We start from the raw sequence: 27,469 nt of genomic DNA, 5'->3' as shown, positions 1-27,469 counted from the left end.
ATTTCTCTTAATTCTGGTACCTTGCTGAAGTGCAGGGATGCTATTTCCTGTGTGGCGGGGTAGCAACAGGAATGGAGGAAGGCATGCAAGTATGAAAATGTGCATGTATATATATATATATATATATATATATATAATATATATATATTATTTTTTTTTTTTTTTTTTTATACTTTGTCGCTGTCTCCCGCGTTTGCGAGGTAGCGCAAGGAAACAGACGAAAGAAATGCCCAACCCCCATACACACGTACATACACACGTCCACACACGCAAATATACATACCTACACAGCTTTCCATGTTTACCCCAGACGCTTCACATGCCTTGATTCAATCCACTGACAGCACGTCAACCCCTGTATACCACATCGCTCCAATTCACTCTATTCTTGCCCTCCTTTCACCCTCCTGCATGTTCAGGCCCCGATCACACAAAATCTTTTTCACTCCATCTTTCCACCTCCAATTTGGTCTCCCTCTTCTCCTCGTTCCCTCCACCTCCGACACATATATCCTCTTGGTCAATCTTTCCTCACTCATTCTCTCCATGTGCCCAAACCATTTCAAAAACACCCTCTTCTGCTCTCTCAACCACGCTCTTTTTATTTCCACACATCTCTCTTACCCTTACGTTACTTACTCGATCAAACCACCTCACACCACACATTGTCCTCAAACATCTCATTTCCAGCACATCCATCCTCCTGCGCACAACTCTATCCATAGCCCACGCCTCGCAACCATACAACATTGTTGGAACCACTATTCCTTCAAACATACCCATTTTTGCTTTCCGAGATAATGTTCTCGACTTCACACATTTTTCAAGGCTCCCAAAATTTTCGCCCCCTCCCCCACCCTATGATCCACTTCCGCTTCCATGGTTCCATCCGCTGACAGATCCACTCCCAGATATCTAAAACACTTCACTTCCTCCAGTTTTTTCTCCATTCAAACTCACCTCCCAATTGACTTGACCCTCAACCCTACTGTACCTAATAACCTTGCTCTTATTCACATTTACTCTTAACTTTTTTCTTCCACACACTTTACCAAACTCAGTTTACCAGCTTCTGCAGTTTCTCACATGAATCAGCCACCAGCGCTGTATCATCAGCGAACAACAACTGACTCACTTCCCAAGCTCTCTCATCCCCAACAGACTTCATATTATATATATCTTTTTTTTTTTTTTTTTATACCTAGTCGCTGTCTCCCGCGTTTGCGAGGTAGCGCAAGGAAACAGACGAAAGAAATGGCCCAACCCCCCCCATACGCATGTACATACACACATCCACACACGCAAATATACATACCTACACAGCTTTCCATGGTTTACCCGGACGCTTCACATGCCTTGATTCAATCCACTGACAGCACGTCAACCCCTGTATACACATCGCTCCAATTCACTCTATTCCTTGCCCTCCTTTCACCCTCCTGCATGTTCAGGCCCGATCACACAAAATCCTTTTCACTCCATCTCTCCACCTCCAATTTGGTCTCCCTCTTCTCCTCGTTCCCTCCACCTCCGACACATATATCCTCTTGGTCAATCTTTCCTCACTCATTCTCTCCATGTGCCCAAACCATTTCAAAACACCCTCTTCTGCTCTCTCAACCACGCTTTTTTATTTCCACACATCTCTCTTACCCTTACGTTACTTACTCGATCAAACCACCTCACACCACACATTGTCCTCAAACATCTCATTTCCAGCACATCCATCCTCCTGCGCACAACTCTATCCATAGCCCACGCCTCGCAACCATACAACATTGTTGGAACCACTATTCCTTCAAACATACCAATTTTTGCTTTCCGAGATAATGTTCTCGACTTCCACACATTTTTCAAAGCTCCCAGAATTTTCGCCCCCTCCCCCGCCCTATGATCCACTTCCGCTTCTATGGTTCCATCCGCTACCAGATCCACTCCCAGATTTCTAAAACACTTTACTTCCTCCAGTTTTTCTCCATTCAAACTTACCTCCCAAATGACTTGACCCTCAACCCTACTGTACCTAATAACTTTGCTCTTATTCACATTTACGCTTAACTTTCTTCTTTCACACACTTTACCAAACTCAGTCACCAGCTTCTGCAGTTTCTCACATGAATCAGCCACCAGCGCTGTATCATCAGCAAATAACAACTGACTCACTTCCCAAGCTCTCTCATCCACAACAGACTTATACTTGCCCCTCTTTCCAAAACTCTTGCATTCACCTTCGTAACAACCCCATCCATAAACAAATTAAACAACCATGGAGACATCACACACCCCTGCCACAAACCTACATTCACTGAGAACCAATCACTTTCCTCTCTTCCTACACGTACACATGCCTTAAATCCTCGATAAAAACTTTTCACTGCTTCTAACAACTTGCCTCCCACACCATATATTCTTAATACCTTCCACAGAGCATCTTTATCAACTCTATCATATGCCTTCTCCAGATCCATACATGCTACATACAAATCCATTTGCTTTTCTAAGTATTTCTCACATACATTCTTCAAAGCAAACACCTGATCCACACATCCTCTACCACTTCTGAAACCAAACTGCTCTTCCCCAATCTGATGCTCTGTACATGCCTTCACCCTCTCAATCAACACCCTCCCATATAATTTACTAGGAATACTCAACAAACTTATACCTCTGTAATTTGAGCACTCACTCAAATTATATATATATATATATATATATATATATATATATATATATATATATATATATATATATATATATATATATTCATGTGAGAAACTGCAGAAGCTGGTGACTGAGTTTGGTAAAGTGTGTGGAAGAAGAAAGTTAAGAGTAAATGTGAATAAGAGCAAGGTTATTAGGTACAGTAGGGTTGAGGGTCAAGTCAATTGGGAGGTGAGTTTGAATGGAGAAAAACTGGAGGAAGTGAAGTGTTTTAGATATCTGGGAGTGGATCTGGCAGCGGATGGAACCATGGAAGCGGAAGTGGATCATAGGGTGGGGGAGGGGGCGAAAATTCTGGGGGCCTTGAAGAATGTGTGGAAGTCGAAAACATTATCTCGGAAAGCAAAAATGGGTATGTTTGAAGGAATAGTGGTTCCAACAATGTTGTATGGTTGCGAGGCGTGGGCTATGGATAGAGTTGTGCGCAGGAGGATGGATGTGCTGGAAATGAGATGTTTGAGGACAATGTGTGGTGTGAGGTGGTTTGATCGAGTAAGTAACGTAAGGGTAAGAGAGATGTGTGGAAATAAAAAGAGTGTGGTTGAGAGAGCAGAAGAGGGTGTTTTGAAGTGGTTTGGGCACATGGAGAGGATGAGTGAGGAAAGATTGACCAAGAGGATATATGTGTCGGAGGTGGAGGGAACGAGGAGAAGAGGGAGACCAAATTGGAGGTGGAAAGATGGAGTGAAAAAGATTTTGTGTGATCGGGGCCTGAACATGCAGGAGGGTGAAAGGAGGGCAAGGAATAGAGTGAATTGGAGCAATGTGGTATACCGGGGTTGACGTGCTGTCAGTGGATTGAATCAAGGCATGTGAAGCGTCTGGGGTAAACCATGGAAAGCTGTGTAGGTATGTATATTTGCGTGTGTGGACATATGTATATACATGTGTATGGGGGTGGGTTGGGCCATTTCTTTCGTCTGTTTCCTTGCGCTACCTCGCAAACGCGGGAGACAGCGACAAAGCAAAAAAAAAAAAAAAAATATATATATATATATATATATTTATCTATTTATTTATTTATATACATCATATATAACTACATTCATCTATCAGGCCTGTGGGATCACATATCCGTAGTGCTCTTAAAAACATACAAAAAAATTACATGTTAAATAAAATTGTATAAACTCCTACTGAAGTGCGATTTCACCTTCATACTATCATCACGGACAAGTGTGATCATCATACATATATATATATATATAGATGTTCTGGAAGGAGGTAAATAAAGTGCGTAAGAAAAGGGAGCAAATGGGACCTTCAGTGAAGGGCGCAAATGGGGAGGTGATAACAAGTAGTGGTGATGTGAGAAGGAGATGGAGTGAGTATTTTGAAGGTTTGTTGAATGTGTTTGATGATAGAGTGGCAGATATAGGGTGTTTTGGTCGAGGTGGTGTGCAAAGTGAGAGGGTTAGGGAAAATGATTTGGTAAACAGAGAAGAGGTAGTAAAAGCTTTGCGGAAGATGAAAGCCAGCAAGGCAGCAGGTTTGGATGGTATTGCAGTGAAATTTATTAAAAAAGGGGGTGACTGTATTATTGACTGGTTGGTAAGGTTATTTAATGTATGTATGACTCATGGTGAGGTGCCTGAGGATTGGTGGAATGCGTGCATAGTGCCATTGTACAAAGGCAAAGGGGATAAGAGTGAGTGCTCAAATTACAGAGGTATAAGTTTGTTGAGTATTCCTGGGAAATCATATGGGAGGGTATTGACTGAGAGGGTGAAGGCATGTACAGAGCATCAGATTGGGGAAGAGCAGTGTGGTTTCAGAAGTGGTAGAGGATGTGTGGATCAGGTGTTTGCTTTGAAGAATGTATGTGAGAAATACTTAGAAAAGCAAATGGATTTGTATGTAGCATTTATGGATCTGGAGAAGGAATATGATAGAGTTGATAGAGATGCTCTGTGGAAGGTATTAAGAATATATGGTGTGGGAGGCAAGTTGTTAGAAGCAGTGAAAAGTTTTTATCGAGGATGTAAGGCATGTGTACGTGTAGGAAGAGAGGAAAGTGATTGGTTCTCAGTGAATGTAGGTTTGCGGCAGGGGTGTGTGATGTCTCCATGGTTGTTTAATTTGTTTATGGATGGGGTTGTTAGGGAGGTGAATGCAAGAGTTTTGGAAAGAGGGGCAAGTATGAAGTCTGTTGGGGATGAGAGAGCTTGGGAAGTGAGTCAGTTGTTGTTCGCTGATGATACAGCACTGGTGGCTGATTCATGTGAGAAACTGCAGAAGCTGGTGACTGAGTTGGGTAAAGTGTGTGAAAGAAGAAAGTTAAGAGTAAATGTGAATAAGAGCAAGGTTATTAGGTACAGTAGGGTTGAGGGTCAAGTCAATTGGGAGGTAAGTCTGAATGGAGAAAAACTGGAGGAAGTACAGTGTTTTAGATATCTGGGAGTGGATCTGGCAGCAGATAGAACCATGGAAGCGGAAGTGGATCATAGGGTGGGGGAAGGGGCGAAAATTCTGGGAGCCTTGAAAAATGTGTGGAAGTCGAGAACATTATCTCGGAAAGCAAAAATGGGTATGTTTGAAGGAATAGTGGTTCCAACAATGTTGTATGGTTGCGAGGCGTGGGCTATGGATAGAGTTGTGCGCAGGAGGATGGAGGTGCTGGAAATGAGATGTTTGAGGACAATGTGTGGTGTGAGGTGGTTTGATCGAGTAAGTAACGTAAGGGTAAGAGAGATGTGTGGAAATAAAAAGAGCGTGGTTGAGAGAGCAGAAGAGGGTGTTTTGAAATGGTTTGGGCACATGGAGAGAATGAGTGAGGAAAGATTGACCAAGAGGATATATGTGTCGGAGGTGGAGGGAACGAGGAGAAGTGGGAGACCAAATTGGAGGTGGAAAGATGGAGTGAAAAAGATTTTGTGTGATCGGGGCCTGAACATGCAGGAGGGTGAAAGGAGGGCAAGGAATAGAGTGAATTGGATCGATGTGGTATACCGGGGTTGACGTGCTGTCAGTGGATTGAATCAGGTTATGTGAAGCGTCTGGGGTAAACCATGGAAAGCTGTGTAGGTATGTATATTTGCGTGTGTGGACGTATGTATATACATGTGTATGGGGGGGGTTGGGCCATTTCTTTCGTCTGTTTCCTTGCGCTACCTCGCAAACGCGGGAGACAGTGACAAAGTATAATAAAAAAAAAATAATATAAATATATATATATATATATATATATATATATATATATATACACACAATTCTTTTTCACACTTGATTGCTGTTTCCCATATGCACACGCTTGTGTGTGCATATATATTCATATATATATACATGCACACACACACACACACTTGGTACTACAGTACATCTTCAAAGATAGGTGTAATCTATGAAGAAATATACAGTGCTTGAAAATTATATCAATTGCAAAACTTATAGAGTCAGATACAGGAGATGACTCACAGGTACTGGCCAGCTGCCCTGCCAGGATACACCACACCAGCATGGGTTAAAATAGGTAAAGTCAATGTAGAAAGTCTTTATGTCTGTCTGGCCCATCCAGTCCCTCAACCTGTCACCCTCCACTCTGTCACTTGGTGTTAATCACTACAACACTATGTGAAAATCCACAAAGATTTCTGGTGAGGAAAAAATCATGAGGGTCAACCCATCTACCAGGATGTCACAAGGACCAGGTCAGGAGTCACATGAGAGCCTATTGTAGCAGTGAAAAAAAGATGTTTTGGCATCATTTTGAGTAAATCCTCCTTTGGGGTCCTGCACACATCAACACCTCCTGAGAAAAGGGATTCCTAAATGCAAGACCTTTAAAATTCTATGAGGCAGCAGGGTGAATGAGTTTAGCCCTAACATTTTGTTGTCTGACTACACTTACAGCCAAACACAAAAGGTTGAGATAGAATCTAATTTCTATGTACAAGGTCATACTAATGGATGATGTAACATGTAAATTTGGTAAGACAAAAGATCATCTCTTGTGTTATGAGGTCAAGATAAAAGATTACTCAGAATATTAGATCAAGACGGAAGATGAACTAACATTCTAGGTCAAATGGAACTGTGACCAAGCATGCTTGGTCAGTGCAAAGACAACTATGTTATGCCATGACACATAAGCTCCTTTTGGATAACTGATTGACCTTACACACAAGATCGAATAGATTCAGCTTGCCTGAGTAAACATTTAGGAACCCCTCATGCTCAATCTGGCACACAAGTCAGCACCAAGGTTTGGAGAGGATATCATGAACGAGAGCACAATTCTTGTAAGACATTTGTGAACACAGGAAAAGAATTAGCTTTACCTCAATTCCCTCACATATAATCCTAGTTCTGTTGTCATTAATTAGTAGAAAAAAAAATGACTCAAATTTCTAAGACCTGGGGAAAAAAAATTGAAAGAAATGTCCATGATTAAAATCATTTCATTCAGAAAGCAAGGATAAAAAAATCAAGTGAGGTGTGAAAGTTTAACAAATTTAGATTTTTTTTCCTGTGTTGATGAATAGTCCCCCCCCCCCCCGGGTTAGCCACATGTACATGTGCTCCCTTGTGGGCCACCGTGTGATAGGGAGGGTTTTGGGAATGGGGTTAGTAGTAGTAAGAGAACACAAGGAATGCTGCCTGGAGAGACTAACTGGAATGATAAGTGATGCTGGAGCATTCTTGTTTCATAAGCAAATGCCCTTTCATCCCCGTACTGTTAATGTCTGTCTCTTTACATTCATTCTGCACAAATCACCATCCCTCTTGACTTATTCTGAACAAATGGTTGTCTATTCAGACATGGTACGCATAAAAGTCCGTTCCATAAGAATTTTTTTTACACATAATAAACTCAAAATATTTATCTCTAATAGGCTTTATAATAAACTAATTACTTCTGACCCTTAGAGAATTTTTCAGCTTGTTTCAATACTTAATTTTTTCAGCAAGTCTTTCTTCAAACAGGTATTGCTAATTTCAAAAATATCAATGAATATTAACTACATCCTCTGATCTTCACTGCAAAGCACCAATTTATGCCTTTTTCAGTCGTTCTAAACAATGGATTATATTTTCCTGCAATGGTAAGCATGAATAAAATACCTCATATTCTGAATATAGTGACACAAAATGCCTTGACTGACAGTAAAAAATTTGAATTGGTATTACTGTTCAGATACGTGACCCTAAATGCTGCAGGAATGCAAAGGTATTTCCTGAGAAAGTGTGATTTTGCAGGGGAAGCTGCCTCTGAGAATGATTAATATAAAAATTATGTAGTGTGCATGTGAATGTGTAATTATTTGTTGTTACAACCTACCTGTGCTCTACAGGGATGGTGTTTTACACTCATGGGGCCCCATCTCTTGAACTACTATCATAAAACATTTTAAACTTCTATATGCAGTCCACAGCTGCTGTACTGTCATTCATTTGTTACATCCATCCACTATTCTTATACTATAAAATTAATTATTTACATCATTTTTAACAAGAATTTCAAATTTCATGTTATGGCCTCTGGCTACTCCATCCAACATTTTCAAAGAGCTGTTCACTGTCTATGTCATCAATCGTCTAAAAAATAAAAGCTCTCATCTTTCCCTGTGACTCAACTCCCTTAATTCTAATATCATCTTTGTTATTGTCCCCTGGACCTTATCTATTAGCTTCATGCTTCTTCAGAAATATTGACCAACTTAAGAATCTTGTCCTAATTTCAGCCCTATTCAAAAGGTGAACAGCTTGCTGGATACTTCCTTATCCATGAAGGTGAGCATAATCCTCCTAAGATAGCACCCTAACAAGAGGTTAAGGACAATGCTGACTCAAAGGCCTCTTTCACACAGATTCCTGCAACTTATTTCCAACTAGATGATACTCATATTGAGGCAATTCTATAAATTCCAGCATCCTGGGCAAAGCCAACCTAGGTCTTGGGGTTGAAGACTCCTGAAGACTTCACCAAATGTTTTTCATCATATACAACCTAGGCTTGGGGTTGAAGACTCCTGAAGACTTCACCAAATGTTTTTCATCATATACAATCTTCTGTAATTCTTAAAGGAACATGCCTTCTTTCTCTTCACTTGGGATACAATTTCCTTCAAAACCAAAAATAATCAGTGATTTACATCCATCAATCTCCTGCTTTATTCATCGTTCAAATTTTCGTGCCATACACTTCTTGCCTAGATCCTTCAGTAATGAATTGTCCTCCTCTGTGTTTCTGACTTTCTCTAAGCTCTCCTTTCTAGCTAACAAGCACTGATCCTATCAGTTCTCTGCTCTCTGAATTTTCTCAACTGCTCTATCTTTAACAGTCCAACATATTCTTTCTAGAGTTTCAAATTAATTTCCTCTGCACCTCTGCTTTGTATGTCCCCAGGCCTAACAATTTCATCCACCTTCATGCCCTGCATCTGTTGATCAATCCACAAAACTGCTCCTGGTCCCCCTTCCCACCCATTGTATTCAACATTTTGTGTATGTGTCAAAGTCATTTCCTCAAGTTGGATAGTCTCTAGGATATCTAATAAAAAAAGGACCCTTCTCACATTTTTTACTTTGCAATAAATTCAACTTGTCTCTCTCTGACTCCTTAACTTTTGAATCTCCTCAACTAATCTGAATTTGTTATACCAACTACTTATAATTTTCAAATCCCTAAGTTACTCTCATCTCATTTCACAACAATTTTTCTGATTCCTTGCTTTCTCTATTTCCTCCTCTAATTGTGTTAACTTCTGATCCTTCTCTCTCAATAATTTCAAATTACATCTCTGAACATTTGTTCTCTGGAAATTCATCCTTTGTTTCTTCTCATCTCTTTAAGGATTAAACCAAAACTACAGTACTTAGTTTCAATATTTTCAATAGTTTGAACCCATTTCTGATTAAAATGACACTAAAAACTGAGAAACTTTACCCTAAATGGCTTATTGGGTGTTTGATAACAAGCTGACCTCAAGAGTGATTTAGTTGGTCTTGCTGTTTGGACTAATTTCCTTGCCTTTTTTTAACTTGACTCAGGCAAGCATCTTAAAATTTTCCCCTAAGTACACAAATAAAAAAATGTTTTGCATTTTGATGATAAATACATTAGTCTCTTTTCTCTACTCCCAGTTACACTTCTTTAGAGTAATTCTCACACAAACCTGTTCACTCTTCCCATTTCAGACACTCACCCTTTCTTTACTTTAATATCCTTAAAATGAACAATAAATTAAAATTCTATATTTTTACAAGTTAGCAACACTCCTGAGCATTCAATTTAAAATGGGTGGTCTTCCTCTCCAAACGATCAAATCCTCCCACATACACACACACACAAAAAAAAAATATATATATTAAAAGGTACAATCAATTTCACATCCTAAAAAAACTGTCATTCAGGGGCCCCTTGTGTAATTACCTATAAGTACAATATGGGGAAGGAGTTTTACAATTCTGTGGTCCTATCTCCTGAACATTCTGTATCACTGTACAGCCTGTTAAACTTCTCTATGCTGTCTACATTTACCACATACCTGTTCACTTTATTCCATTCATCTGCAAATCTTACACTATGAAAGTATTCCCTCATCTTTTTGACAAGTTTTTTGTTTAATTTCATGTAATATCCTCTTAAAATCACTGTTAAAATCATCAGTCTATTCTAAAAGCTTACAAGGCTGTGATATCTAAAGCCTAAAGCCTTTCCTTGTAACTTATTTCTCTTAATTCTGGTACCTTGCTGAAGGTGCAGGGATGCTATTTCCTGTGTGGCGGGGTAGCAACAGGAATGGAGGAAGGCATGCAAGTATGAAAATGTGCATGTATATATATATATATATATATATATATATATATATATATATATTTTTTTTTTTTTTTTTTTATACTTTGTCGCTGTCTCCCGCGTTTGCGAGGTAGCGCAAGGAAACAGACGAAAGAAATGGCCCAACCCCCATACACACGTACATACACACGTCCACACACGCAAATATACATACCTACACAGCTTTCCATGGTTTACCCCAGACGCTTCACATGCCTTGATTCAATCCACTGACAGCACGTCAACCCCTGTATACCACATCGCTCCAATTCACTCTATTTCTTGCCCTCCTTTCACCCTCCTGCATGTTCAGGCCCCGATCACACAAAATCTTTTTCACTCCATCTTTCCACCTCCAATTTGGTCTCCCTCTTCTCCTCGTTCCCTCCACCTCCGACACATATATCCTCTTGGTCAATCTTTCCTCACTCATTCTCTCCATGTGCCCAAACCATTTCAAAACACCCTCTTCTGCTCTCTCAACCACGCTCTTTTTATTTCCACACATCTCTCTTACCCTTACGTTACTTACTCGATCAAACCACCTCACACCACACATTGTCCTCAAACATCTCATTTCCAGCACATCCATCCTCCTGCGCACAACTCTATCCATAGCCCACGCCTCGCAACCATACAACATTGTTGGAACCACTATTCCTTCAAACATACCCATTTTTGCTTTCCGAGATAATGTTCTCGACTTCCACACATTTTTCAAGGCTCCCAAAATTTTCGCCCCCTCCCCCACCCTATGATCCACTTCCGCTTCCATGGTTCCATCCGCTGACAGATCCACTCCCAGATATCTAAAACACTTCACTTCCTCCAGTTTTTCTCCATTCAAACTCACCTCCCAATTGACTTGACCCTCAACCCTACTGTACCTAATAACCTTGCTCTTATTCACATTTACTCTTAACTTTCTTCTTCCACACACTTTACCAAACTCAGTCACCAGCTTCTGCAGTTTCTCACATGAATCAGCCACCAGCGCTGTATCATCAGCGAACAACAACTGACTCACTTCCCAAGCTCTCTCATCCCCAACAGACTTCATATATATATATATCTTTTTTTTTTTTTTTTTATACCTTGTCGCTGTCTCCCGCGTTTGCGAGGTAGCGCAAGGAAACAGACGAAAGAAATGGCCCAACCCCCCCCATACGCATGTACATACACACATCCACACACGCAAATATACATACCTACACAGCTTTCCATGGTTTACCCCGGACGCTTCACATGCCTTGATTCAATCCACTGACAGCACGTCAACCCCTGTATACCACATCGCTCCAATTCACTCTATTCCTTGCCCTCCTTTCACCCTCCTGCATGTTCAGGCCCCGATCACACAAAATCCTTTTCACTCCATCTCTCCACCTCCAATTTGGTCTCCCTCTTCTCCTCGTTCCCTCCACCTCCGACACATATATCCTCTTGGTCAATCTTTCCTCACTCATTCTCTCCATGTGCCCAAACCATTTCAAAACACCCTCTTCTGCTCTCTCAACCACGCTCTTTTTATTTCCACACATCTCTCTTACCCTTACGTTACTTACTCGATCAAACCACCTCACACCACACATTGTCCTCAAACATCTCATTTCCAGCACATCCATCCTCCTGCGAACAACTCTATCCATAGCCCACGCCTCGCAACCATACAACATTGTTGGAACCACTATTCCTTCAAACATACCCATTTTTGCTTTCCGAGATAATGTTCTCGACTACCACACATTCTTCAAGGCCCCCAGAATTTTCGCCCCCTCCCCCACCCTATGATCCACTTCCGCTTCCATAGTTCCATCCGCTGCCAGATCCACTCCCAGATATCTAAAACACTTCACTTCCTCCAGTTTTTCTCCGTTCAAACTCACCTCCCAATTGACTTGACCCTCAACCCTACTGTACCTAATAACCTTGCTCTTATTCACGTTTACTCTTAACTTTCTTCTTCCACACACTTTACCAAACTCAGTCACCAGCTTCTGCAGTTTCTCACATGAATCAGCCACCAGCGCTGTATCATCAGCGAACAACAACTGACTCACTTCCCAAGCTCTCTCATCCCCAACAGACTTCATACTTGCCCCTCTTTCCAAAACTCTTGCATTTACCTCCCTAACAACCCCATCCATAAACAAATTAAACAACCATGGAGACATCACACACCCCTGCCACAAACCTACATTCACTGAGAACCAATCACTTTCCTCTCTTCCTACACGTACACATGCCTTACATCCTCGATAAAAACTTTTCACTGCTCCTAACAACTTGCCTCCCACACCATATATTCTTAATACCTTCCACAGAGCATCTCTATCAACTCTATCATATGCCTTCTCCAGATCCATAAATGCTACATACAAATCCATTTGCTTTTCTAAGTATTTCTCACATACATTCTTCAAAGCAAACACCTGATCCACACATCCTCTACCACTTCTGAAACCACACTGCTCTTCCCCAATCTGATGCTCTGTACATGCCTTCACCCTCTCAATCAATATCCTCCCATATAATTTAAATTTACCAGGAATACTCAACAAACTTATACCTCTGTAATTTGAGCACTCACTCTTTTTCCCTTTTCCTTTGTACAATGGCACTATGCACGCATTCCGCCAATCCTCAGGCACCTCACCATGAGTCATACATACATTAAATAACCTTACCAACCAGTCAACAATACAGTCACCCACTTTTTTAATAAATTCCACTGCAATACCATCCAAACCTGCTGCCTTGCCGGCTTTCATCTTCCGCAAAGCTTTTACTACCTCTTCTCTGTTTACCAAATCATTTTCCTAACCCTCTCACTTTGCACACCACCTCGACCAAAACACCCTATATCTGCCACTCTATCATCAAACACATTCAACAAACCTTCAAAATACTCACTCCATCTCCTTCTCACATCACCACTACTTGTTATCACCTCCCCATTCATTCACTGAGAACCAATCACTTTCCTCTCTTCCTACACGTACACATGCCTTACATCCTCGATAAAAACTTTTCACTGCTTCTAACAACTTGCCTCCCACACCATATATTCTTAATACCTTCCTCAGAGCATCTCTATCAACTCTATCATATGCCTTCTCCAAATCCATAAATGCTACATACAAATCCATTTGCTTTTCTAAGTATTTCTCACATACATTCTTCAAAGCAAACACCTGATCCACACATCCTCTACCACTTCTGAAACCACACTGCTCTTCCCCAATCTGATGCTCTGTACATGCCTTCACCCTCTCAATCAATACCCTCCCATATATATATATATATATATATATATATATATATATATGTCTGTGTATATGTTGATATGAATATGTGCCTGCATGGGTGTTTATGTATATATATATGTGTATATGAGTGGATGGGCCATTCTTCATGTTTTCTGGTGCTACCCTGCTGACGCAGGAAACAGCGATTCAGTATAATAAATATAAATAGAAAAAAAATCTTTGTAATCCTCCTCCAGATCTTTACTAGTTCTTTGTGCTTCTTTACGTGCAGTGAATATACTTGAGAAGCACTTTCTAGTTTTGGCCATATGAATGATGTGAACAGCTTACTGAATAATTACTTATCCAGGAATTTGGTACTCTCCCAATATTTGGTAATAGGTCTCCTCAACTATTCACCTTAGTTAGGACTCTGGTGACAGGATGTCAGCATCTTTTCTGGTCTGTTCATCTCTATGTCTCTTTCTTTTCATAATGCCATTGTTCCTTTTGACCCTCTTACTTGTCAGTCTCTATACTGTTACTTCCTCCTTAACTTTTCAATATTCCTTTTTAATCTTTCTCCTTCCCCTTTTCTCTCCACCTATCCTTCCAGCCTTTCTTCATCCTTGAATCTCCCTATCTCTTTTCTCATCTTTTCTGCCTGCCTTAATACCCTTCCTTTAATTCATCATTCCACTCGTAAACACACTTCTTGAAGACCTGCCTTCTGCTTCATGTCAGAGAGAAAACTGAAATGGACATAGTGACTATTTGCTTCCAAGATGTCCTAGACCTAATGAAGAAGAAGGGGGAGGAGAAGAATAAGGATGGGTAGAAGACAATTGTGTGGGCATGACAAGACATGGGAAGAAGAAGAATGGATGATAATGAAAGAAAACTGTGGAAGGCAGAGAACAGGGAAGAAGAGCAAAAGCTCTGAAAGTGATGGTTACAGAAAGATGATCATAAGGTGAAAAATGAACAAGTAAACATGAGAGGTAGGGACAAATACTCTACGGAAAAAGGTCGGTGGAGCTTCATGCCAGTAGTGAAAGAAGAGAGAGGCAAATATGTCCAAATTCAGCTAGAGACATCCCTAGAGGCCAGGCCTTAAATTTTTTCACTCCTACCCAGACAAGGGGGAAAGACTTATCCCTCCATCTGTCTGCTCCCATCCTTCTCCTTTCCCTTGTCTGCAGTAGAAGCATTCATAAAGACTGCAGGATGTCCATACGAGTATCTTTACTTCCTGGACTTACATGGTGTAGCAGTTAGTGTTCCTGACCATGAAATATCCATGGGCCGCCCTGGGTCAAGCGCATAGGTTCGAATCCTGGTTGCGACAGTTGATCCACAGTAAATCCAGCTATTCATCCACCCCTATAGGTTGGTCGATAAAATGGGCACCTGGTTCAGGAGTACATACATATATAACATGCCAATGGCATGGCCTTGATTAAGGCCTCAGAGGCCCATACCATCTCAGCTTAAAAAACAATAATAACAAAAAAAAAAATCCAGCAGTTCACTCCTTGCTGGTTTATTCACCTCCACACTCGTACCATTACATTTTCATATTTTCCTTAAATTTTGTCAAAAACATTAATATCTTTCTTCTGACTAATCCTTTTTGTCAAAGTGTAAACTCTTTTCTGAGCAACATCCAACACAAGCCACTCTTTTCCTTAAAGTTCATTACTTAATCATATTTCTATGTAAATGTTCACATCCGTAAGCCAAATATCTTATAACAGTCTAAACTTCTTGACACTAAGTACCACCAACTTCCATTACCTGAAAACATTTTTACACAGTATTTTCCCTTGCTTTTTGAAGAATTACTATTTTTGCATGCTTTCATGTGCATGTGTGCTAAATACACCAGCACATATGTATAGGTGCTTATGTGCACAATCTAAATATAACTGCATCTGTGCAAGTCTTCATAATGTAAAAACAGTTGTTTAAAACTTTCACCTACACCCAAAAGCTCCGAGACAAACAGCCAATATTTCCTACCAATGAGACCACTTTACTCTTGGTATTACAAGTGGAAGGGATCAAGAGGAAAACAAAACTGTTATTTTGGCATTGTAAGACTCTAGTATTAGTCTCCTTTCAACATAAGCGAGAATAAGCCCTGTCACAAGTGAGAAAATATAATCCAGTTAGTCTCTCCAGCAGGCAGGTAGCAACACCGGAGGCTACAACGCACCACTCCTTCACACCCACAATACCGTGGTAATAATACAGTTCCTCCATTGTGAAGACTACCGAGCTAGGGGCCTCTGTCATTGCAGGAGCACCGCACTCTGAAACACAAAGTCGGGCCAGCTAAGAACACGCTCCACGTGCCCCTGAAATGACACTACACTCAAACACACCGCTGGGCCAGATCAAAACACATTAAACACTGGAGGAGTATGCAGAGCATACTTCTCAAATGACGACACTCTGGCACACCATGCGGGGTACTATGATATGCCATCTGGGACAATAACTGAAGTACTCTTTAAATGTTACTTTGGATTATGAAACTGGTAACTCTGAAATATAAAAAAAATTGAGCAGAACCCCTGAAACCTACAGGGTTATCTCTGGATGATCACGGCATATCCTGAAAACCAAATCCATAACTCAGAATGAGACAGGCTTTCAGGGGTGCTTTACGTAACACAACCATATACTCAGAAGCAATCTAAAGCCTTAATGCTTACAAGCTGTGACCTCTGAAATACAAAGTGCAGAACATTCTTAACAAAAACTTCCTGAACATGAGTGATTACTTAGAAACCCTGACACCTTCTGAAACATAGAGTTATCTTTGAAACACAGCACACAGTGAAACAAAAAGTGGAAACTAAGAAACAAAGTAAAAAAAAAAAATCAAAATTGTATTGTACCTCAAAAGTGCAATTCCTGCAACAAATCACATAAAATAAAATGACACCTCAATTATACTTCTCAAAACATATGGTAGTAGTATGACACAAAAATGTGTTTAACAAAAAAAAATAACGGGTATGTAAACACAAGAAATCAAGTTGATGTGGGAACTAAAGGATACAGAATGAACTTTTAAACAAAAGGAAAAAGGAAGAGGATAAATATAAATTGGACACATGGAACCATAAAATGGGAAATCATGAGCATGACCTGGGAACTCCTACACACAGTTGAATGGGAAACAAAAGGAAAAAATGAAAAAGACTGGGAGCTTATAAACTCACACTGAAAACATAATAAGGTATGTCAAACTCTGTAGCATACATATGGTGGTATCCCTAAATAACAGTGTGTAATACTACTAACAATTAAGGCTACAAAAACATAAAGTACTAATGACAAAGCATGGCAGTCGAGAGCTTAATGCATTACAGAAAGATGCAATATTAATACCTCATTCTGAAGCCAGATAGAAAACTAAAAATTACCCAAAATAAAGAATAAATTCAGAATAAACACTACAAACAGTATGACACTAAAGCCATAATGACTGTCAAAACAATATAAACTTTCAAAAGTAACAATTAACAGCATAGCATTCAAATACATGAGTAGGCACTCAATTTACAACCCAAGGCTCAACAACCACAACATGGCACTCTAAATAAACAATCTTTAGCATGAATAAAGCACTTAGAAAATTAATTCTTAGGTCTGAAAAGAAAACTTCTGTGGGTTATAACCTAGTCCAGAACAGAAAACTTCATCACCACCAAGAATTGATAGTAATATGGTCATTTTTGGGCAAGGTAAGAAGATCCGTCTTCTGTAATATCTACTATGACCATAAAAATCTATTTGAAAAAAAAATACTAATCACCTGTTCTTCAAACAACTGAATGGGAAAATGAAACGAGCTCATCTGCACACAAATTCACTAAGGTTGTGGGGAAAAAAAGGGGGTAGAGGAGAACATCGTTACTAAAATTATGAGGAATGTGTGCAAATAGGTTATAGATGTGGAGTGCATCCCAGGATACTTGCATGCTCGGACTCATAAAGCTAATGTAAAACCTTCTATTTCATTCCTACATTATGTACACTGGGGGGGTTAATGGAAATAAACTAGTTTATATTTGGGAAGCAAGGAATGAGAGATATGTACACAAAAATCATGACTTTAGTTCTCTTATGTCACATAAACCATATACACAGGAGGTCAAGCAACCAAAATCACAAACGTACATCACAAGAAAATATATTACAACTTTCAACAAAAATGGCTACATTAGAAGCTAGCCATGTTTCAAAACATTCCCTTTTATCACTGCTCATTGTTACTGAACTACTCTTCCCATGCACACGCGAGTTTTCCTTTCTCAAATGGGAATCAACTATGCTATAATTTTTTTTTAACTCTATAATGGAGACATTTTCCCAACTCAATAACTCACGCAATACTTTTGGACAAGTATTTATCATTTAACACCTAAAAACAACTTTCATCTCTGAATTACACTGAGAAACCTCAAACATAATACATGGGACTGGTATACATGTAATTAATGATCTGTTAATACCTCGTATGGTCATCATGAAGGCATAGAGGTCTCATAAATTATCAATTTCAATCATGAAATAAATGTGTTCGTGAACACAGTTACTAATGTGAAACACAAGAAAGCATGATAATAAGTATGTCGACTTCAGTATTATTTTAAAACACCTGAGAATGATGACTATTTACGAAGGTAGCAAGAAAATGTCTCACGGGAAAAGACCAATCAACTATGTATTTTCCTTATCCTTATCTTCCTAAAGACTACTGGTTCTGAATAAAGCAAATGTTCCTTTTGAAATATCGGGCCGTCTTCTTAACTTAATGAACATAACACTAAAACTGACGCCAACTGGCTCGAAAACTACAAGTGATGAGAACTTGCTAAAATACACTGTATGCGTCTTTATAACCATATCACTGCCCGAAAATATTTTCACCAACTAGACCTTTGGCAAACATTTCTAAGTCGTTTTGTGTCAGCTTGGATATTAGTGACTACTTGGTTCGACACTACGAGTTTTATAATGTTTTATATTAAATAATTTAGAGATAAAGAAAGATTAATTCGCGGTCAAGGTAACCAAGAAGAAAACGTGGTTAACAAATGGTTAGTGGCCGGGGTACGCCTACTTCACAAAAACTAGGGCGAGTCGCAAAGGAACTATTCTGGAATCATGGTCTTCCTTCTGCTTTTATTACTGACTACTGGTGAGGGGCTGATCCAAGACACTTGGTTATTCCTATTCTGGAGGGGTTTGAAAAGTATCTCGGCAAGTTACTACTTTCGTTACATTTCTTAGGGCAAGTAATACCAAGGCGCAGCTGGGATCTAGTAGAGGTTTAAGAAAGTTGTTCCTCCAACTCCCACTCAACGACCTCGCCATCCTTAACCCTAAGTGAGTTGGACACCCTACCACTTATGAACTGACCTCACTCTCGCGGACGCTTAATGGAACATTTGCGGTGGCGACTGCAGGGTTGGTGATCCTTAGATCATTCTACTCTGGACTTACGCCATCCGTCCAGATGATAACATTAACAGTTCTATGTATCACACACACACACACACACAAGACAAAAGCTGTCACATCTTTCGTATAGTCAATAATATGGTAGAGTATCAAGAAACGATGTACATGGTGTAAGGGAATGCTGACGTGTACAGCTGATGGCAACCTAAATGTTCAGCTGACACAGTAAAACAGGTCACCAATACTCAAGATTTGGTCCATACTCTGTCTTGTGAGAGAGGGCATAGGATCATAACAGATACACAAGAACAAAATTCCATGTTCACGACTCATTCAATAAGCAAGGATTCACGTTCTCATTTGCTCTACGATGTAAACATATTCCATACAGTGCCATACAAGACATATTCCATCCGCTACACCAGAGGCAAGATATATTTCATACATGGCTAAACCAGTAACAAAATAACAAAACTTTTTTTTTTCATACGCTGCTGTACCAGGAACAAGACAATGTTATATCAGGGACAAGACATATTCCATACAACTGTAGCTGTAAGGAACAACACATATTGCTTTATCAGGGACACAGAACATTCCTAACATTGCTAAACCAGACACACATCATACTACACTGATTTATTCTGTGATGTACAATAACCTAATCAGGAATACCACACGCACACTAATCGACCAATACACAAAAAAAATTGATTATGAAACGTGATAAAGTAATATAAAGCAGATTAAATGTAATTGTTGTACAGAAGAATGGGGTCATTTCAGGTCATCTTGGGTTAGCAGCTACTGTAGGTCACTTCTCATTAACATATACTGGTACTGAACAAGCTTATGTACAATATGTATAACCTCTGAGAGCGCTACAATCTAAAATACGGTATTCTCAGTGCAAGTATGAACACTAGCGGCATTTCAATCATCAGCAGCAGGCGTAATGTCAGCTCATCACATACCATGGGCGGCAACTTGAGGCAAGAGTATAGTATGGAGGAGGAGGAGCGATGCGAGAAGTGAGAGGCAGCGGCGCATGCGCACCCCGGCGATGACGTCATGGTGATCGCGCTGCCAGCCATCACCTGCCATCCCGTCCAGCGCGGCCTAAGAAAGGAAAAAAATATATATATACATATACACATTTACACTAATTTCAGTTAACGAAGTACTCTAAGGTTTATCAATTACTTTCACAACTCATAAATCTAATTTGTGAATGGCTAAATAATCTTAACCTAGGCGTACCACTACAACATATATATACATCTTTTTACTTCTATTTCTGTTGTGCAATTGCATTTGGTTAGGAACTCTAGTCATTCTTCTACTTGCTAGCTTCTTGGGTGTTGACCATCAGACAGTACTACAGTTTGTGATATGCCCTGAAAGGAAATGTTCTTATCAGTGATCAATTCAAAAGCACACGAGTGATTTTCCTCGTAAACTGCAACTGAACAAACTCAATCGCCCATTCAATAAAGTTCAAAATTATTCTTTTGCAGCCTATGCTTCAACCACAGGCTTGACACATCTACAACTTCGAAAGCAGTACAAACATGAAGCATCCTTCGTTCCCACGAAGCCTTCAAGCAGTAACCGTGCCTCAACCATCCACCCGACGTACACAATGAACAATGGTTAACTTAGCTAATCTATTTTTCCTTCCCTTCCTTTAACAATCATGAAACAAAAAGAATACTTACACATCCCGAGGCTGATGGGGGTGTATGGATAAGGCACCGAAATACACGTTTTCATAAAACCTTTCTATTATAAATATATAAATATATTTTTTTGTCGCTGTTTCCCGCGTTTGCGAGGTAGCGCAAGGAAACAGACGAAAGAAATGGCCCAACCCACCCCCATACACATGTATATACATACGTCCACACACGCAAATATACATACCTACACAGCTTTCCATGGTTTACCCCAGACGCTTCACATGCCCTGATTCAATCCACTGACAGCACGTCAACCCCGGTATACCACATCGATCCAATTCACTCTATTCCTTGCCCGCCTTTCACCCTCCTGCATGTTCAGGCTCCGATCACTCAAAATCTTTTTCACTCCATCTTTCCACCTCCAATTTGGTCTCCCACTTCTCCTCGTTCCCTCCACCTCCGACACACATATCCTCTTGGTCAATCTTTCCTCACTCATTCTCTCCATGTGCCCAAACCATTTCAAAACACCCTCTTCTGCTCTCTCAACCACGCTCTTTTTCATTTCCACACATCTCTCTTACCCTTACATTACTTACTCGATCAAACCACCTCACACCACACATTGCCCTCAAACATCTCATTTCCAGCAAATCCACCCTCCTGCGCACAACTCTATCCATAGCCCACGCCTCGCAACCAAACAACATTGTTGGAACCACTATTCCTTCAAACATACCCATTTTTGCTTTCCGAGATAATGTTCTCGACTTCCACATGTTCTTCAAGGCTCCCAGGATTTTCGCCCCTCCCCCACCCTATGATTCACTTCCGCTTCCATGGTTCCATCCGCTGCCAAATCCACTCCCAGATATCTAAAACACTTTACTTCCTCCAGTTTTTCTCCATTCAAACTTACCTCCCAATTGACTTGACCCTCAACTCTACTGTACCTAATAACCTTGCTCTTATTCACATTTACTCTTAACTTTCTTCTTTCACACACTTTACCAAACTCAGTCACCAGCTTTTGCAGTTTCTCACATGAATCAGCCACCAGCGCTGTATCATCAGTGAACAACAACTGACTCACTTCCCAAGCTCTCTCATCCACAACAGACTTCATACTTGCCCCTCTTTCCAAAACTCTTGCATTCACCTCCCTAACAACCCCATCCATAAACAAATTAAACAACCATGGAGACATCACACACCCCTGCCGCAAACCTACATTCACTGAGAACCAATCACTTTCCTCCCTTCCTACACGTACACATGCCTTACATCCTCGATAAAAACTTTTCACTGCTTCTAACAACTTGCCTCCCACACCATATATTCTTAATACTTTCCACAGAGCATCTCTATCAACTCTATCATATGCCTTCTCCAGATCCATAAATGCTACATACACATCCATTTGCTTTTCTAAGTATTTCTCACATAAATTCTTCAAAGCAAACACCTGATACACACATCCTCTACCACTTCTGAAACCATACTGCTCTTTCCCAATCTGATGCTCTGTACATGCCTTCACCCTCTCAATCAATACCTTCCCATATAATTTACCAGGAATACTCAACAAACTTATACCTCTGTAATTTGAGCACTCACTCTTATCCCCTTTGCCTTTGTACAATGGCACTATGCACGCATTCCGCCAATCCTCAGGCACCTCACCATGAGTCATACATACATTAAATAACCTTACCAACCAGTCAACAATACATACTTTTACTACCTCTTCTCTGTTTACCAAATCATTTTCCCTAACCCTCTCACTTTGCACACCACCTCGACCAAAACACCCTATATCTGCCACTCTATCATCAAACACATTCAACAAACCTTCAAAATACTCACTCCATCTCCTTCTCACATCACCACTACTTGTTATCACCTCCCCATTAGCGCCCTTCACTGAAGTTCCCATTTGCTCCCTTGTCTTACGCACTTTATTTACCTCCCTCCAGAACATCTTTTTATTCTCCCTAAAATTTAATGATACTCTCTCACCCCAACTCTCATTTGCCCTCTTTTTCACCTCTTGCACCTTTCTCTTGACCTCCTGTCTCTTTCTTTTATACATCTCCCACTCAAATGCATTTTTTCCCTGCAAAAATCGTCCAAATGCCTCTCTCTTCTTTTTCACTAATAATCTTACTTCCTCATCCCACCACTCACTACCCTTTCTAATCAACCCACCTCCCACGCTTCTCATGCCACAAGCATCTTTTGCGCAATCCATCACTGATTCCCTAAATACATCCCATTCCTCCCCCACTCCCCTTACTTCCATTGTTCTCACCTTTTTCCATTTTGTACTCAGTCTCTCCTGGTACTTCCTCACACAAGTCTCCTTCCCAAGTTAACTTACTCTCACCACCCTCTTCACCCCAACATATATATATATATATATATATATATATATATATATATATATATATATATATATACACACACACTTTAATTCTTCCATTTCAAAACTAGACCTTTCCCTGCCCAAACCCTTCCATCTTCCTTCTGTAACCACCCTATTAGAGAGAGAGAGAGAGAGAGAGAGAGAGAGAGAGAGAGAGAGAGAGAGAGAGAGAGAGAGAGACCATGGTATTGGTAATGATTGGTTTTCTTTTAAGCCGTGAAGTTCCTGCTTGATCCAGTAATTTTCTTTATACATTCAGGCACTGGTAACCAGTTTATGGCTAGGTCTCAGGAAAGAGAAAAATATAATGTCGCCTGCTCTGCATATATAGCGTCAGACCTGCTACTTTAGATGACAATCAAGACGTTGTAACACACGCAGGAAACGTTAAGGTAAAACGTTTCACAGCATATCTTTAACTTTCACATTAATACCTCTCAGGCACAAAGATAAACTCAACAGTAAGCTATTGATATACCTTTGCTTCGTTTACATATTTTCTAACCCATTGGGTTCATTATCGAATACACCACATTCGTAATATCATTCAACTTCCAACACTGTACGACACTTTCACCGTGAAGTAGGATCTCGACTCGTCCACTACCAGACATGCGACTCAGCACGCCTGCCGGACGCCAACCCCAGTAATCCCTCGATGTCGCCAACCCAGGCTGGCGACATACAACACAAGCAAAGCGCAAGAGGGTTATGGTTACAGAAGAGGAAAATTTCCTTACAACACGATGACAAGAAAGTTACCAGGACATTATATGTGTAAGGATACGTTACGCGAGTTATCGAGACATTTTGATATGGACTATTTTATGACTGGTGAACGACCAATAAACATGGAAGGATTACGGATTCCAAATGTGTTAGAAGCATTGGGTAGAGGTGAATGAAATGAGAGTAACGAAAAGAGAAAGATGAGTATATGGGAAAAAGAGCATGGGATAAGGTGACAAGAGGGAGGCGATGAATATGGTAGGTGAAGAAGTGTATAGAAGGAGGAGGATAAACGTCACAAATAACAGGGTCAGTGTTGACGAGTAATGGTGCCAATGCTAGGCTAGGGATTGCTGGATAAACACGAAGGTGGCGGAAGCATTAGTCTGCTATGGCAAGTAAATGATATATGACAACACAAAATCAACATCTACCTGTAGCTGAGAAAATGGTTGATGTGGTAAAGAATATCAAATAAAGGGGAGGAAACAGGTGGCAGGTCAATACGACAGGTATACTATGAGCAAAGGCCCAGCCATTCCGCTATCTGAACCCGAACTGATAGGCTTGCGTAAAGGTTAGGTCAGAGGTCACCCCATCGTGTCCAAGGTTCGTACCGTCGTGTTCAAGAAGTGAAAAGAATTAAGTCCCGCACTTTCCCCATTCGATAAATTCAGAAAAAATCCCTCACTAACAGTTTTCTTCGGAAACTCATTTTCGAGAAGTTAGATAAAATACTCTCACACTAATTTGCTTTCCATAGTTTTAATGGTAAATATCGCATTTAATTAATCCACGTAAAAAAAATGCACGAGGAAAGGAAATCAATTGTCATGTTTAACTTTTTGCACGCGCCACCAGCTGTAATCAATACCATCTTCCCCAGGATATTGTTCCCTGTCAGTTAGAGCGTCTGACTATCTCAACTTGTCCCTGGTCAACAGTTTTTACGCCACACAAGGAAGGCAATAAGGGAAGCAGGAAATTTACTGAATCTGGCAATTGGAGAAGTAGGACTTGTTAATGAAGTGGCGGATGCACGAGCAAGTGGTGCTGCCGGCGAAAACCGTGAGGGAAAACGTGTTGTACACTAACTTTTCGTGCTAAATGAATTGAAGCGGACTGAGGCATTCTAACAGCCTATGAATACAGATTAACAATGTAATTTTGATAAGAACTAGAGCCGCTTATGACTAATTTGTTCACAAACTTCCCAGGAAAAGGATCTATAATTTCCAAGAAAACCGTGTGGCAATCATAAGTGCAACTATCTCCGGATCTAATCCAATCTCCATGAGACAGATGGTTGCTAAGTTAAGCAGTGTAGTAAAAAAAAAAAAAAAAAAACAGTCCACTCAAGGGAGTGAGGAAGTCTGAAACACTGGCTAATGAGTAAGACGGACAAGACTTTGACGTACGTGCATTAACATGGCGAATATACGGGGAACGATGATGTGATGAATTAAAAAAATAATAATAATCATGAAAGCTGACAGACAGGACAGCAGCATTTATTGGGCAAACATATAAGTACGAAAAAGGGATGGAATACCATATACTGACTTGAGTTTCCCACTTTCTTCGCGTTTACATGACGCTCCACTTACCGTAACACAACTAAAAGCTCACTCTATGAGAAACTCTGCAATGTCTTCTTTTTTCCTTTCTAGATCAATACTTAAAGAAATGGCAAATTGTTGATCATGGAACTCAGGAATGTGCAACGAGCGAGTGAAGATTCTGAAACTTTGGCTTCGAAGTGGCGCCATATCTTACGCACAACGGTCTCCTATGAAGAGACTCTTCGTGAGAAAATGCTTCCAGTAAACATTAATTTTTGCGACACGTCGACAGGTTTAGCGAGGAAGGCCCTGTCTTGGCTCTGAAAAATCACGTGCCAATACCATCAGTGCGGACGGCGGAATATATAATATATATCTCGGCCATAAGGGCAGCATTTCAGCCTAGCTCCAAAGACATTCCACTTGCGCTATGCTCATCCTTTCTCCGAACCCCCTGATTCCTTTCTGTGGTGTAATCTCCCGAACAAAAGATGCACAACAACACACCTAAAGATGATGGTGCACAGCAACACACCTTAATATGATGGTGCACAACAACACACCTTAATATGATGGTGCACAGCAACACACCTTAATATGATGGTGCACAACAACTCACCTTAATATGATGGTGCACAGCAACACACCTTAATATGATGGTGCACAACAACACACCTTAATATGATGGTGCACAACAACACACCTTAAGATGATGGTGCACAACACACCTGAAGATGATGGTGCACAGCAACACACCTTAATATGATGGTGCACAGCAACACACCTTAAATATGATGGTGCACAGCAACACACCTTAAATATGATGGTGCACAACAGCACACCTTAATATGATGGTGCACAGCAACACACCTTAATATGATGGTGCACAGCAACACACCTTAAATATGATGGTGCACAGCAACACACCTTAAATATGATGGTGCACAACAGCACACCTTAATATGATGGTGCACAGCAACACACCTTAATATGATGGTGCACAGCAACACACCTTAAATATGATGGTGCACAGCAACACACCTTAAATATGATGGTGCACAACAGCACACCTTAATATGATGGTGCACAGCAACACACCTTAATATGATGGTGCACAACAACACACCTTAATATGATGGTGCACAGCAACACACCTTAAATATGATGGTGCACAGCAACACACCTTAATATGATGGTGCACAGCAACACACCTTAAATATGATGGTGCACAACAACACACCTTAATATGATGGTGCACAGCAACACACCTTAATATGATGGTGCACAACAACACACCTTAATATGATGGTGCACAGCAACACACCTTAAATATGATGGTGCACAGCGACACACCTTAATATGATGGTGCACAGCAACACACCTTAATAGGATGGTGCACAGCAACACACCTGATGGTGTTCACCGATTGAAAAAAAGTCACAACTTATTCGTGAGATTCCAACCACCACACTTGTGGTTGGTTGGCTGGTTGGTTATGTGGGCTTTAAACCAATCGACTGCCACGCTTTAAAGCCGTCAATATCATTATATAACCACCCGTCCGTCGGAGAACACTTATATACTTTTTCATATCCGGGGTTCAAGGTAATTCCAAGACCATACACGCTCTCACACTGCATTCCTGACCCATCAAATGAAGGTAAGTGTAGGGTCGACGTCGTGAATGCAAGAGCAAATATAAGACATGAAAAAAAATTGTTCTCAGCAGATTTACTTCAACCGAAGCTAAAAACCTCGTACTTCTATATCAATTCACTTTCAATAAATCATTTACCTGGTTTTATGATAAAATGGAACAACCTATGCATCCTGTGGTAACCACA

General features: G+C 40.4%; 1 protein-coding gene across 16 annotated transcripts in view; it reads right to left on the bottom strand.

Moving 5' to 3' along the window:
- Positions 1-27,469, bottom strand: part of LOC139760347 (cubilin-like) — a 344,737-nt gene that overhangs the window by 93,601 nt on the left and 223,667 nt on the right. For 15 of the 16 annotated variants that reach the window (XM_071683382.1, XM_071683397.1, XM_071683385.1 and 12 more), the window contains one exon: positions 20,202-20,346. In XM_071683382.1, the coding sequence (XP_071539483.1) occupies positions 20,202-20,346 (145 nt within the window). Of the gene's footprint in view, positions 1-18,275; positions 18,304-20,201; positions 20,347-27,469 lie in introns of those variants that run through there. The other variant, XM_071683398.1, reaches the window with a different exon arrangement.

Source organism: Panulirus ornatus, chromosome 36, assembly GCF_036320965.1.
Source record: "Panulirus ornatus isolate Po-2019 chromosome 36, ASM3632096v1, whole genome shotgun sequence".
NCBI classification, from domain to species: domain Eukaryota; kingdom Metazoa; phylum Arthropoda; class Malacostraca; order Decapoda; family Palinuridae; genus Panulirus; species Panulirus ornatus.
The sequence above is the reverse complement of the archived record's forward strand: the minus strand, read 5'-3'. Positions and strand labels throughout refer to the sequence as shown.